Source organism: Neopelma chrysocephalum, unplaced genomic scaffold, assembly GCF_003984885.1.
Source record: "Neopelma chrysocephalum unplaced genomic scaffold, ASM398488v2 Primary Assembly neopelma1_96, whole genome shotgun sequence".
Classification (NCBI taxonomy): Eukaryota; Metazoa; Chordata; class Aves; order Passeriformes; family Pipridae; genus Neopelma; species Neopelma chrysocephalum.
Window position 1 is genome coordinate 2623320 of NW_020897759.1, and position 15318 is coordinate 2638637.

At 41.1% G+C, this 15318-nt stretch overlaps 1 protein-coding gene across 6 annotated transcripts in view; it reads left to right on the forward strand.

Annotated features, from left to right (window-relative positions):
* ANK3 (ankyrin 3) overlaps window positions 1–15318 on the forward strand; it is a 204340-nt gene that overhangs the window by 145270 nt on the left and 43752 nt on the right. For all 6 annotated transcript variants that reach the window (XM_027694110.1, XM_027694111.1, XM_027694109.1 and 3 more), the window contains 6 exons: window positions 921–1145; window positions 4223–4377; window positions 11131–11342; window positions 13002–13209; window positions 13737–13833; window positions 15053–15281. In XM_027694110.1, the coding sequence (XP_027549911.1) occupies window positions 921–1145; window positions 4223–4377; window positions 11131–11342; window positions 13002–13209; window positions 13737–13833; window positions 15053–15281 (1126 nt within the window). The remainder of the gene's footprint in view (window positions 1–920; window positions 1146–4222; window positions 4378–11130; window positions 11343–13001; window positions 13210–13736; window positions 13834–15052; window positions 15282–15318) is intronic.

A 15318-nucleotide genomic window follows, 5' to 3' on the forward strand; every position in this document is an offset into this window, starting at 1 on the left:
TGTGCATATCATACAGAAGCAACAAACAAAAACCTGTATTGGCTTCAGGACTGAGTTGGTAACTCATGTCCCTCTTGATACCAGTCTGTTATTGCATCTTCTGCCTGAAGCTATTCTAATATTAATTGTTAACACTAATTAGTCCCTTGCTAATAGAAAGGATTTTATTTAAAAATATACCACTCGCCACTTAGAAATATAGTTTCTTACCCTTCTATTGTTAAATGGAAAATTATGCATTGGAATGACACTAGCAAATGGGAATTTTCTTTAATGTCTTTTTGCTAATGAATATCATCTTCAAAGAGATGTAATGGCATGATTTCCTCCAGGGAGCAAACAGCCTAAAGGAAGTTACATACTTGATAGTTGTCACTCATGTTCCCCATCAGTGGAAGCCCTTAGTAGCCTGGACTGACTCTCACCCTTGGTGACAGCACTTGCTCTGGCAGCACTCAGGAGTGTTTGCAGATGAGACTGTGAGGAGATTTTGAAGGCTAAGATCCCCCAAATAATAAGCATTTTTGATATTCCTTTTTCTACACTGTCTGGTTCCTTTCTGCATGTGAGGCTAATTACTTTCATTTGTGGACAGTAGAGCTAATGGTAACAGAGGGATGTTTTAAAATTCTAACAGGCCACTACTAATACACTACTTGTGTACTCTTTTAATCCAAATTACTCAGTAGCACCTGGTCATTTCATCATGATGTTGCTAGACCTTTAGCAATTCCTGCTTTTGATAACCCATAGTTAACATGTAAGTATAAGCTTTAAAAGAATCTCCACGTTCTTTTTAGTTAAGCTGGGATCGGGAAGATGTTTCTAATAACGTTTTAAAGTCAGTGGTGGTTGACTTTTTGCTGATCTTCTGCTCGTTTTGTGACCGTTTTCGTTGACATGTTCCCTTTTCCCTGCAGTTTCCTGGTTAGTTTTATGGTTGATGCACGTGGGGGTTCGATGAGGGGTAGTCGCCACCATGGAATGAGAATAATCATCCCACCACGCAAGTGTACGGCACCGACCCGCATCACCTGCCGCTTGGTGAAGAGGCACAAACTGGCCAGCCCACCACCCATGGTTGAAGGAGAAGGACTGGCAAGTCGACTGGTAGAAATGGGGCCAGCAGGGGCACAGTTTTTAGGGTGAGTTGTTCTACGAGTTTAATTGTTTGCACTCACATTGCATCTTTCATTTCCTTTATCCTGTGGGTCTGAGTTAGTTAAACATTGACTCTACCTCATCTGAGCATGTAACACAGGCAACTTAACTTAGAACATTAAAAAATGCCAACCTGCTGTTCCGTCCAGAAAGTACCCTTGTATTTTAAGGGGAGTTTTGCCTCTATGATGACTGCAGGATGGAGACGAAGGTAAGGAATGTCATGAAAAGGCCAGGGCCCGCCCCCATCTACTCATGCAACCTGCCTTGGAAGTCAGGAGGAGCCACACACCTACAGCACAAGTTTTGACCCCCTTGCTTGTAGAGTATTTAGAGAAACAGCACTGTCACAAAGAAGTGTCCTAAAAACACCCACAAGGACTCAACTATTGAGCTGTGTTCGCAGTGTGTGCAGGGCTCCCTCTGGAGTTGCTGGGTGCTGCCTATCTCTGTGTTGTGGAGCAAAGCCACTTGGAGTGAGGGCAGAGCACTTACTGTAGAGTGGTAGTACTAATAGTATAAATGCTAGGGACTGACTTTTTAAAAGCTTAAAATAGGGGAAACAATCCACTATGATGTGGCCTTTTTTTTCCCTAATTATAAATTTTGTTCATTACCATGAGTGGCACCCTGGTGTAAACTGCTGGTTCTGTCGGGAATGACAGCTTGTTCCTAATTTCCCCTTCTCGTTTCTCTTCCTGCTGCATGGATGTTATTCAGTAAACTGCATCTTCCTAAATCTCCTCCCCCTCTAAATGAGGGTGAGAGCATGGTTAGCCGAATCCTGCAGCTTGGTCCACAAGGAACAAAATTTATTGGGTAGGATATGTACGGAAAAGATACAGAATGTCTACAGTTTTTCTTTTGTTTCAAATTTTTTGTTATTCCCATTTTTATTTTTTTAAGTTCTCCAAAACTTTCAGTTGATTTATGTCACTGAAAGAGAATCATAGTGGCTTGATTTTAATATAGCTCTGCTACTACCTTGTGCTTATAGGCATGTAAAATTCACTGCCAGCATTCTGCTTTCATAACTTCTGTGCTTTTGTAATTTTTTAAATTTGAAGTGTTTCTACTGCATTAAATACATTTTAATACACAGTGACAGTCCTTTAAGTTCAACCCTGTGGTAGAGAAGGTATTTACAGGCCTTGAGTGAGTCTGTTTTGGGAAGAGCATTTGTAACATTACCGCATAAAGTCTACTATTTATGAAAGATTATTTAGAAAAAACATTATTGAGTGAATGAATTCATTCAGCAAGGTTGGAAAAATACTAATATTTTCAACCTGCAAGAGGCATCTTGTTAAAATAAATTTATAAAGCCAAATATGCAATCCAAAGGAACTGCAGTGTATAGTCTAAATATGTAAGAGTGTTTCCTTATGTTTTTGACTGTTGTTTTCAAACCATATTGTGAAATTTATTGCATTAGGTTTTCAAAATATTGCTGAGTGTTTGGTGTTCCAGACCTGTTCAATACCTTCTCACTGAGTATTCTCGTTAAATGTCATGCAAAAAATTGTGTGGTTTCTAAATATTTACAGAGACAGTATCTGAAATATTAGCCTGCAAAGATTGTACTACAGTGGTGGTTTTCAGTTTGTACTCTTTTTGAACTAGAGAGTAAATATCTTAAGCAATGTATTTGAATTTTTGGTATTTACTTGCTGTGCACAATGGGAGACAGCAGCTACATCCCTATTATTTGTTAAAGGACTTGAGATTAGAGTAATAGCCTGGGTGTTCCTGAAAGCATCTAAAATATGTATTTATTAAACTCTTTCTCTATTTTCATGGGACAAAAAAAAAAAGACTAACTCCTCTCCCTTGGTATTTAATGTGAAAACTGGACTTCTAGCTAGTTTATTATCCCTCATGATGGCTGTTGTGATTTCATGCTCAAGTAATCAGTTGGTTAATGCACCCAACACCTTGCAGGTGCACAGTACCACAGAAATGCTGCATACTTCTCCCATCATGTGATACTGCTTTTAACAGAGCTATTGCAAAGCAGTTAAATCCTTTACAACCTCTGTAGGAAAATAATGATACTGTCTATTTAAATGTCTTAAAGCTGCATAATCCATAAGTGTTCACTTACTGTGTGATTTCAGTCAGTTTGTCTTAGCATACTTTAAAATGCATATCCTGCCTGTGAAGTGTTTGGCAAAAGTGTCTGTTTTGTTGAGGAATGGCACATGAAGTGAATGGTGGTTTCTGTTGGTTGTTCATAAAAACTGTTCAGTAATGCACTTGCAGTCCTCTGTTGAAGGTACATTGTCTGGTGACATAGGTGTATTATTAACCACCTTATCATTCCCTTTCCTTCTCCCTAAAATGTTTGACAGTAACTAATTTAAATGTGGTTGTGATGTTGTTTAACCCAGAGAAATCCCTTCTGAAAGGTTCCCCAGTGATGTTTCCTGTGCAGAGGTTGCAGCTGTGATGCTGGGCATGAGAAACAGAGTGAAGCTAAAGAGAAACAGTCTCTTGTATTTCACAGGAGCTGCATCAACAGAGAGCCAGGGAGAGCTGTGAAAAGTTTGGGACTTAGTCTGAAGTTTAAAATCTGCACACATGCATGGTTCCTGCTCCAGTCAATGGCTGTTGCATGCATTTGGATAGCCAGACTGTTTCTGAACTGACTTTGTGCCTTCAAACTCCCTGAGCCAAATCCGAATTTTGACTGTGCTATTGCCAATTAAAAGTCAGCAGTGCTGCGTGTGCTGGAGGCAGGTTGGATCACCTACATCCTGGGATAAATGAACAGGGAGAACTCTCCTTAGCAAAAGTTGTCAATTTTGTTTCTTTCATGTAGCAGAACAAAAGATTTACACTAAAAATGAGCTATATATGTTAATATTTTCAAGTTATCTGTTAATTATAGTTTTAAATGATAAAGGATTGTGCAGCTTTGGCAATTTTAAAAACATTTTTACCATAACAGTGTTAGCTATTTAAAATGACTGTAGTTTTCTTAAGGTCTTAAGACCCATATGAAATTAAGGGCAGTGGGGAAAATATAGGGTTAAAAATAACATGATTGCTTTTTCTCTAGCCCTGTCATAGTGGAAATCCCTCATTTTGGATCAATGCGAGGAAAGGAAAGAGAACTAATCGTGCTTCGAAGTGAAAACGGTGAAACGTGGAAGGAGCACCAGTATGACAGCAAACATGAAGACTTAACTGAAATACTCAATGGCATGGATGAAGGTAGGTATTTCTCCAAGCTTTAGCAAGCCTTACCTTTGTGCAGGCTTGCTACCACCAACTGACTAAAGCAACATGAAGTATAACAGTGCAGGGGATATCTGACTTTGGGGAATACAGAGTGTGTTCCATATTAAACTAGTGGAAAGGGTGTAAAGAGAAATTGTTCCACAGTGGCCTGGAGACATCCTGAAATGAGTAATAAGTGTTGGTCTGAAGTCTTGCCAAGTTTAAGCAAAGTTGCACAGTTGCTTTACAGCATGAATTTGAGAATAACACCCAGCTGGAGGTAAGTGTGTCTCAGCCGCTCAGGCAGGGCCATGAGAAGGTCATTCCAAACCAATGATGAAGTGTAAATATCAGCTATATTAGGCTTTCCCACAGATGCAGACCTCAGCCCATAGAGCATTCTTCTTTGAAATGGTGGTGTTAGAGATTGCCTCCCACAAATACTCAACCTGCCCTCCTGATGCCCATCTGGGAAGTCTGGCTCCCCCTGTTTTGCTTGGATATTGCTGTTTATGTGAGAGTCCCACAAGATGAGAGGACCCAGCTGTACACAATCCATCAGAAGATGCTGTGACAGATGGTCCCTGAAGACTTATCCTGGGCAAAGCCAGGCTGGGGCTGCACTGATTCCTTGGCACCACTGCTTTCTTTTCCTAGCAAGTGTTTTAAAGTCCTGATAAACCATTGCTTGAGCCTTTTGCATCTCAGTGTGAATGAAATAGCTTGAGGTTTGAACTTTGGTTTTCTCTTAAGGATTTATCCTCAGGGTTTTCTCTGGATAACCTCCTACAGAAAGTCACAGTGTGGTGGGGTACAAGCTGCAGGGAGGTGCCTTCATTATCAGCAGAAGCGTGTGAAGGAAATGATCAGGCTGTGGATGGCAGCTATGGGAGGTATCTGCGAGGAGGGCTCTGCCTTTGATCTCCTCCTCTCCTTGTTTGAAGAGGGCAGCCCCAGCTGAAGGCATGCCTTGAGAATGTGGGCAGTGGTGCTGCTACGAGGGTCTCCGTGGCCATCTGAAATTTAGCATTTTTACTGATTTTCTGGTCGTCTGGGAATGGGAACGGTAGGATAGGCTATTTACACTTCAAAGTACTTGAACTGTATCTCAGCTTGTGAAAACACAGAGCAACGGCAAAGATCTGCTTGTTACACGATGATCTGTCGTAGCTATTTATTTCAAAATAAATATAATCGAAACAATCAAACAGGAGGGCAGAAACACTGCAAATGTTTTGTCAGTGAGTTTGGGAAAATAAAATAAACCTCATCACAGAAGGGTACCTAAAAGCAGTGGAACAGGTGAAAGAGTGAGCACTGCCCAGGATAGTATGGCTTGGGGAATTATAATTTCTTCAGGATCGAATGCAGTAGTTGCAGCCTTTCAGAAAGAAAAATCTCACCACTGCCCCTCCTTCTCTGCACACTAGCATGAGATTGAAGTGATGATTTGGTATTTGGGCAGAGTAGTGATGCCTTGTCAGTGGTGAGTTAGTCAGCACTGATCAGCAGCTTGCTTATTTTCTTTTCGAACTGAGTTTGATTTGATTTTTGGGACAGGAAATCTGGGCACAAAAATACTATTCTAAAGTGCTCCAACTCGCATCACTTATGAAAGACCTCCAGAGGTGCCATATGGATAAACTGACATTTTACAGAGAAGAGCTCAATAAATAAAAACACTGAGAGAAGGAGACATGAAGTCCTTGCTACTTAGAGCCTAGAATAATAAGCTTCACAATTTGTAGCCACAGTACAACTTTCTGACCTATTGAGGGTTTCAGGTGGCTCTTTCCTTCTGGGGAGCTGCTGTTTGAGGTTAGCGGGTGTACGTGCAGCCAGTGAATCGCAGAAAGTGTGACGGACGTTATTCCCTTAGAGCAAAAATATTTGGCGCCTTAAAAGCCAAACCTCAGGAATGACTTTTACAAATCCAGGCAATCATTTGTGAGAGGAAAAGGAGAAAAAATACTGCAGATACACCCATTGTGTCCATTATTTGTTCAGTTAATTTTAGCTTAATCCTTCTCTAACTAGGAAAATAAAAAGCCCACCCTGCATTAAAATAGCACAAGAGTTTTGGCTAAATTCCACTCTAGTTAAATGACACCTTTTCAGTGTAAAAGGTCTTTCAAGTGATGACCAAAAAAAATGACAAATTTGTAGAATTGAGTGACCTGGTTTTTTTCATCTGAACTTTTACTGGTTTGTTACAAAATACCACAGTTAGACTTGGTTCCGGAAGGGTATCTTGCATTTCAGAAGCCACAGCTTTGGAAGAACTTTTATTCCAGCTATGAACTCTGGAGGCAGAAGCAATATTTAATTTAAATAAAGAGCAGCCACATAGTCATTTAGAGAAGTTTAGTGTTTCTTTGTAAGAAAATTCATCTTCATAATCATCTCTTGAGTGCCATAGGGTGCTGCAGGAGTGCCCATTTTCTGTTAAAAGCAGCTGATCCATTCTGTGGTAGGCCTGCTGTGATCACTAGTTCTTTCCTACCCATGTAGTGAAGGAGGGCAATCAGACCTTTCTTCCCGGCTCCTTAATATGCCAAGTTTTTAATGATGCAGTTTTCTTCTCTATTTTGTTTTTCTTGTTTTGCTCTCCCAGTTAGCTACCAGGGATGAGAGAACAAGGACATCAAGCTCCCCCTCCATGAGGACTGCTGGAAACCTTTTGTTCTGTACTGGAAGCAGCACCATCTGCTGGAAAACCTTGTCTTAGATCCAAAATACTCCAGAGCAGGAGGCACCACTTCAGGGCTAATACAGGATTAAATAATAGCAGAACTTTTGTTTTATTACCATGAAAGACCAATGAACTATGATGTAAAGAGTTTTTCTTTAGTGCAATCAGGTTTCTGTTTAAATAGGTTTTATTTTAAAGATGGTGCTGTACTTAGGCAAATATAGGGCTAAGGGAATACAGGGAACTTGGCCTTTTTAGGAATAGGAGGAGTGTGTCTCCAAACACAAGGGCAGCAATTCACAGCTCTCAGCCACATTACATTTATTTATACTTGAACCAAGTAAAATATACGTATTTTTTTAATTTATTATTTTTAGGAAGGAGCTCTCTGTCTTGTAATTTTCAGACTTGCTCCTTTTAGATATAACTTATGTTTGCTTTTTACATTCCTGCACCCTTTATAGGTACCCGTAGACAAATTATGGGCACAGATGCACACGCTGAGGTAGCTAATCTTTTGACAGTCATTTGCAAACTAGTGAGTGAGCCAAGAAATGCAAATATTTGTGGCTACAGTATGCTTGCAGCTGTACAGTGTGGTTTCAGATGGGAAGCAGGAGTTTTTACATAACTACTTTGAATCTACAGATCAAACCAGAGTGTGACCTTGTGTATACCTGAAGTTTAAAATACCACCATAAATCACTCTGCAGTGATTTTGCCTCATTTCCAGGAAAAGTTTTTAAACATACTGTTGTTAAACTTTGTGTTGCGAGTGGCAAGATAAGAGAGTGCACGAAAACAGACTTAAAGGGCATTGCCTTATTTGAGGATGAAACATCCTTGTGGCAGTGGGAGTGTCTAGCTGTGTAAGTGAAATACTGAAGCTGGAAGTGTGGGTCTAGTTACCAGCACTTTCAAGACAAGTCTTACTGCCCTCAGCTTCTCCTTGCCTCTTGCCACGTACTCTTTCTGCCTCCATCCATTTCCTGTATTTTTCTCCATGTGAACGCTGCCTCCTGCGTGCCACACTTTTAGTGCAATAATTCCTTAATGGGCACGTCTCTATATGGGGAAAACTGGTATCCTGTGCTCACCCCACCTTGCAGTCTGTGCATGGTGACAAGGTCAGCTCTGCTTTAGCCAGTGCTGTGGGAAGGTTGCAGAACTCAGAGAGCTGTTCAGTCTGCGAAGTACAGGGAGATTTGCTTTTTCAGTGCTGGCAAAATTCTTTTAAGGCCCTGGCAAGGGAAATCAGATACCAGATCATGCAAAGCCATCTTGAAGCTCATGAAACAGCCAGGTGTTCTGGGACTTGTCTTATTCCATTTCTAGTCAGAAGACACTTGCTCTGTGTTACCTTATCTGAAAGTAAAAAAGGAAAGGTAGTAGACACAGGATGAACTTGATCCACAACTGCCTCTCACCTGAGAGAACTGGTGTGATTGCTTTCCCTGACCTCAGACACCCTGTGTGAGGTCCCTCTCTGACCATGGAGGACATGGCTGGGTTTCTCTTCTCCCATCCAGGAATCTCAGCATAATGCTCATGTGGCAGCATGGATTAGAGGGTGAGGAGGTGTGATATTCTTTTCTTCCTTCCTTCCCTTTTCTCCATCATCTGTCTCCTCCCTTACTCCCACCAAACCATCATAGGATAAGTGTACCATACACATGGGTGGCAGGAGAAGACGTGTGCACAGAGTATTCACACTACCTTTCTCCTGACTTACTGAAACTTAATGGCCCTAGGTGATCTCTGGGCTGCTAGCACAAACCCGGGAGACAGTGGCATTGGGAGATTTTTCCCAATTCTGCCACTAACCTTTCTGCTTTACCTCTTCCTGCTTTACCATCCCTATCTGTAGGATGGGGTATATGGCATACTTCTCTGTGGCTAAGCTCTGTGACAAACACAAAACCCCACCAACTAACCCAAAAATCCTTTGAGATTTTTAGCTGAAACACTTTGCATAGGAATGAAATATCAGCTGCTGAGGAAAATAGTAATGATGGTAGCTCTTTCTGTGAAATGCATGAGGTGTGTTCCTGAAACGTGACCTCTCCCAGGACTAGTTTTCCCTGTTTCATTAATTCTGTCATGCTAACGCTGCATTTCTCAGGGCAGTCAGAGAGGTGGTTTGATTGCTCATCATCTTTTTTTTTCTGTTAGAGGGCAGCTTCATATAGAAGCTTACACATGTGTTATCCAAACATAACCTCCCTGTATAGAGTCCCTCCCCTCCGTGCCCAACTGTTCCTCTGCCACTCTAATCTCTGCATCTTCCTCCTCTAAAGAAGAGTGCCTGCCAGGCTCAAAGGGTTTTGAAATGTATAAACCACTGATTTTCTACTTCAGGAGAATTTTAATTATCCTTCATCTCTGTGAGCATTTTACAGTGGGTTTAGTCTGTAGCAACAAACAGGAGACGATTAGGATTTACCAGCCAAGAGTATACCTGCCTGGGAGTTCAAGAATCCAGTTTGTCTCCTGCACAAGCCACTGCTTCCAGAGGCTGCAGGCAGAATGCCTAATTCATTAGAGGGCTTCAGATATCAATCTCTGAGTCAGAGTAAATGGAAGCTGACATAAGGATAAGAAATTACCCTCTTCTGGTAGGTACATATATTCCACAGCAACACTGTGTGATTAATCCAAACTACCTGCTGAATGTTTTAAAATGGAAAACTGACATTTTACAAAATTTATATTCTAATTCTTTTGGAACTGTAATTGAGCTTACGTATTCAGAGGAGGAAAATACCTCAGTCACATAAAGTATTTTACTAGTGTCTTTTGTCTTAGTATTATTTCTGGTCTTCCTACTCTCTCTTACTGCATCTGATAAAAAAGTCTTTTTTTTGAGGAACAAACTTTCTTTAGTGGTGCTGTTTTTAAGGAGGAAAATAAGAGTTGATACTTGTGGAGTGCTGGAATGAAACTCAGTTACAATAGATAAAAAGTGTAAAAAATTACAGGAGAAATGCATGACAGTTATGTAATTATCTCCATTTTTGAATAGTGTTTATATCAAAGGGATTTCACCATTGCATATGGGGTTTCACCAGTGCAAATACATACACACACACACATATAGTTGCATAAGTGGATATATTCTTGACCCAGATTTTCCCCAGTGCATATGTATCTATGTTGCATATTTAATTAGTTAATATGGGTAGATACTCTATGCACCTTTCTGAGCCCTGGTGACCCTACAAACTGGGAATGTAGCTGAGAGAACTAATTGTTGATGACCTGGTTCTGTTTCAGGTGTGTCTGAGGATGCATTAAGTTTCTCCAGGAACTGAGGGGCACATTGCAGTTGTTTTGCGGCAGATAACCCAATGACTGAAAGCCTGATGTGGGAAGGGAAGCTCACTATGGTTTTATTGGTAGTGCTGGGATACAGAGCTCTGTCACTTCCACAGTTTAATGGAGAGCACAGTGTCTGCTCAGGATTATAAGGATATCAGTCTGGGAAATAACTCTCTCAACTGCCTTAGCTGGCCAGACTTAGGAGTGCACGCCTGACATGAAGTGAGGGAGTTCATGAACTGAGTGATTTCCTGTGGTTTTTTGCATGTTGGAGCTACATGAGGGAAGAGGCTGGGAATAAATGTCTTTTGAAGTTGTGCACAGAAAGATCAGTGCACTTGTGTGCTTCTAGATAGCGATGAGAGAGGGAAAACACTTGAACATCTCCTTCAGCCCTCCTTGGACTTCTGTGCTGTGTGACAAACCTGCCATCCTATGGCTGGTGCTGCTGCAGAGACTGTCACACCTGAGTACTCAGGTGTCCTGGCAGATCTGCGTGTCTGGTGCTGTTGGCCCTCATTGTCAAGATTTATGCAAAAGTTCACAGAACAAACCAAAACTTGATAATTTGTAGCACTGAATGTTGTTTTTTTTCCTCCCGTAGTAAATAAATAATAATAAAAAACCCCAGCCTTCTTAAGCATTTTAAGCCTTATTCCAAACCTCACACTCACATATGTGTGTGGGATGAACCTGGGCAGTAATGCCTGACTGTTTTCCCTGTCTTCTCCCACCAGAGCTGGACAGCGTGGAGGAGCTGGAGAAGAAGCGCATCTGCAGGATCGTCACAAAGGATTTCCCCCAGTACTTTGCAGTGGTTTCACGAATCAAGCAGGAGAGTAACCAAATTGGCCCAGAGGGGGGGGTGCTGAGCAGCACGACGGTGCCACGTGTCCAGGCGTCCTTCCCCGAAGGTGCTCTCACCAAAAGAATCCGCGTGGGGCTCCAGGTAAAGATGCCCTGGTGTTTGTATCCGCAGCATTTATAAGCACATTGTTGGTCTTAATGCACAAGACTTGCAGCTAGGAACCCTGCTTGGGAGTGGGTTGTGATGTGGGTCCTGTTCACACCTGATACCTGAATGGGCATGTGTCTGCCTGGGCACACTCCCTGCCTCTGTGTCCCCCAGGTGTAGGTGAAGCACAGTCCTCCCCCCGTGCCAAAAGCCCAGCTCCCCTTTTATCAACTCCTCAGCACCCAGAGAATGGAGAGAAACGCAAAGACCTGGAGCCACTGCAGCCTCAGTGCTGTTGTCTGCTATCTCATGTTGGCTGCCAGCAGCTCTGAGCTGCACAGCCACTGTGCAGTCCCAGTCTCCTGTGGCAAAGCAGCAGCTTGTGAATGTTGTCACTGGGCTGCCCTTTGCCACAGGAATGTGTTTGGTAAGGGTTTCATGCAGCTGTTTGCCAGCTGTTACTGGGTCAAAAACCTCCCATATACATCTGCTGTATCTCAGGACATTCACCACTGGTGTTTCTAGCAAAGGATGAAATCCGGGAAGAGCAAATAGCCTTAAACTCTCCTTAGACAAACTGCACAGAAAGTGGAGAAATATTCCATAAGAATAGGAGGCATCTTTTTTTTTTGAGTTCTGTTAATTGTCGCTTTAAAATTAACTTAATAACCTGCAAGTCTGATGGGTTCATGAAACAGAGATGCTGATTGGATTCCAGTGCTTGGAATTTGCACTGAAACATTTCTTCTAATGGTATTTCACATCTAAAGATGATTAGTCTTGAGAAAATGGAAGTTCTGCTCTTATGATTCTACAGCTGTCTTCCCAGAACTCCCTAGTGTGAAGGAAGCATGACAACTCTGAATGCAGGGTGTGACTGCTGAGACTGCAGTGTGCCTACACATTCTCTGTGTATCAGTACACTGTGCAGTTCAAATAATAGCAAGTGATGGGTCAGACTGATTGAAACAGACTTGGAAGTTAAATTAAAAAAAGAAAAAAAAAAAGGTAAAGGAATGCAAAACCCCATTTCCAAGTCTGTCTCTTTTGTGTGTAGAAAATGGGAAATTCTCTTACAGATCTTCTGTAGCTTAATGCATTTCATTATGAATTTGACCCAAACAAGTATTTATTTTCTAATAATCTGTAGTGGAAAAGCACAGGAAGCACTGAGCACAGAGGTAAGTCAGAGAGCAGTGTTCCTCAAGAGCATGAATTAGTTTGGCAGAGATATAAGAATTGTTCATCACCTCCAGGAAACAGTGTCTAGTCCTCACTTCTGAAGTGCAGAATAGACTTCTTTTTGCCTTTTGAAATTGTAGTTAGTGTCACTCATCACTGTAAATTAAAAACAAAACCAAACATGTTCTGAAAAACTCTAAGCAAATACTGCAGGGAACCTTCTGAGATTTATAGTTTGACTGTACAAGTTAGTGATTAGGAAATAAAAAGTAAGTTGTTGAAAAAAATACTAGGCATGAATTATACTAATAATCACCCTTGAGAGTTATTGGAGAAGGCTTTCTGGGGAAAAAAAACGAAATAAAATTCTACAGAAAATACAAGGAAAGTAGAATTATCTTTTAGAAAATATTTCTGCATGCTTATAACCAATTTGTAGCTCTGGTTTAAATACGTTCCTTATGTTGACAGGCTCAACCAGTTCCAGAAGAGATTGTCAAAAAAATCCTTGGAAACAAAGCAACTTTCAGTCCCATTGTCACTGTGGAACCAAGAAGAAGAAAATTTCATAAGCCAATAACCATGACAATTCCTGTGCCGCCTCCGTCAGGAGAAGGTGTAACCAACGGGTACAAAGGAGACACAACGCCCAGCCTTCGACTTCTATGTAGCATTACAGGTTAGAGAAAATCCTGCTCTTTGCAAAGGTTTCTGTGACAGCAACATCTCTGTACTCACAACTTGTGCTTTCCAGTAAGGGAACTCCAGTGGAGTTCACATCAGCTCTCCTGAGCAAAGCCAACTGAAGGCATTTGAAAGGCTTCCAGTGATTCCCTGAGCTTTGTATCTAGTTTCATGCCATTGAACTCTCCCAAAAAATATTAAATGCTAATTTTTTATTTAGCCAGTATGAAGAATTTCGTTCCTGGCTGTTGAACATGGTTGTCACTAAAACTAGTTTGCAGAAATAATTCTGTCCTAGCTGATATCAAGGGGGGTTTGCTGTTGACTTGTAGGTTTGCTCTTTGCTTATATCAGCATCGGTTTTGGTGTGTAATGTGTGGTGTCATATAGAACATGTAGCTCAGCTGTTGGTAAACATTAATGTCTAGGTTCTCTTTTTATATGTGAAGATAGAGATATTCTTACATGGTCTGTATGTGCTTAGTGTTTGAAAGGAAACCTCTGTGGTTTATATTTGCACAGGAGGCACTTCACCTGCGCAGTGGGAGGACATCACGGGCACCACTCCACTGACGTTTTCAAATGACTGTGTCTCCTTCACAACCAATGTTTCAGCCAGGTATGGGAGCAGAGCTTGCCAAGTGCACCTGGGGAGTAGCTTCCCTTGATTAACAATGTGCATGGTTGTGGGGTTGTGTTTTGGCTTTCTGTAAGTCTTTTGCAAGACTGATGAAGCGGTAATGGACCAGATGCCGCTTTGTCACTACATATCAGCATCCCACACGTCCAGGGCTGCACGTGAAGCTTTGTCCTGCCTTTTCTGCTGTGGTGGTGTCTCCTGGCAGTTACACATGCTGTTTCTCTGAAGGCTGCCGTACCACACAGGGCTTTGTGTTTTTTCTGCAAATGGCAAGAGAAAGGGAAAGCTTAAAATGCTCATTCCATAAAAAAACAATTTGGGAGGATTCATAAAAATGTATTTGTTTAAAAATGTAAAGACATTCAATTTCTGGTTCTGGGCTTTTTAGTTGAAAATTACGTTAAGTTGCTTTCTAAAAATATCATTTGCAAAAACTGATGGCTTGAAATTAATTTTTATGAACTTAGTGGACATACTTGCTCATTGGAGGCATTCAACAATATCTGTAGAAATCATGCATCCTAGAGGAGAAAATGTGTGGTATAGCACGTAGAGAGTTTATCATGCAATAAACAATGTTTGCAACTATAAAAACCTTTATAAAAAGAGAGAATTGCTGGAAGAACCAAATAGATCAGGGCTGAAATATTGTGGAAAAGACTGATACAAAATATAAACTAAAATATTTATAACTTACATCACATTTGTCTTCCAACTTTTAATCATAAGATGAGAAAATAACAATATAACACCCGTCTCTAGGAAGCTTCACCATGGGCATATTTGGTTCAACCTAAATGGGAGATGTGATTTTGCTGTATGTATGTGTTATAAGGGAGTTTGTTTTAGCAAATCAATGTACAGTGCAGCAGCACATTTCAATATACACAGTGTGTGGTCACAAGAAATACAATTTCCCTGCTTTGGCTTCAAATGAGCCTTAAAATAGACAGGTTTATGAGATACTAGTGTGAAAAGGGCCAAATAAGTATGCCAACATTTCACTCCCAGGTATTCTCATTTTTAGGTGGTTAAAACAACACTGCAAGTAGAAGGAAAATTGCAGCTTTAGGAAGTCTGCAAGGACAACACACATGCAGAATGACCAAGGATACAGAACATGGTTTCTCTTTAAAGGTTTAAGCAATGTTTGAGTAATATGGAAAGTTGATTTAATGGTTTACTTTTTCCCACTCAGATTTTGGCTCGCAGACTGCCACCAAGTACTAGAGACTGTTGGGCTGGCAACACAGCTTTATAGAGAATTAATATGCGTTCCTTATATGGCAAAGTTTGTGATATTTGCCAAAATGAATGACCCTGTGGAATCCAATTTGCGTTGCTTCTGCATGACTGATGACAAAGTGGACAAAACTTTGGAGCAACAAGAGAACTTTGAAGAAGTTGCAAGAAGCAAAGACATTGAGGTACAGTTCTTGCAGCTGGCTTCCTCTTTGTAGGTGG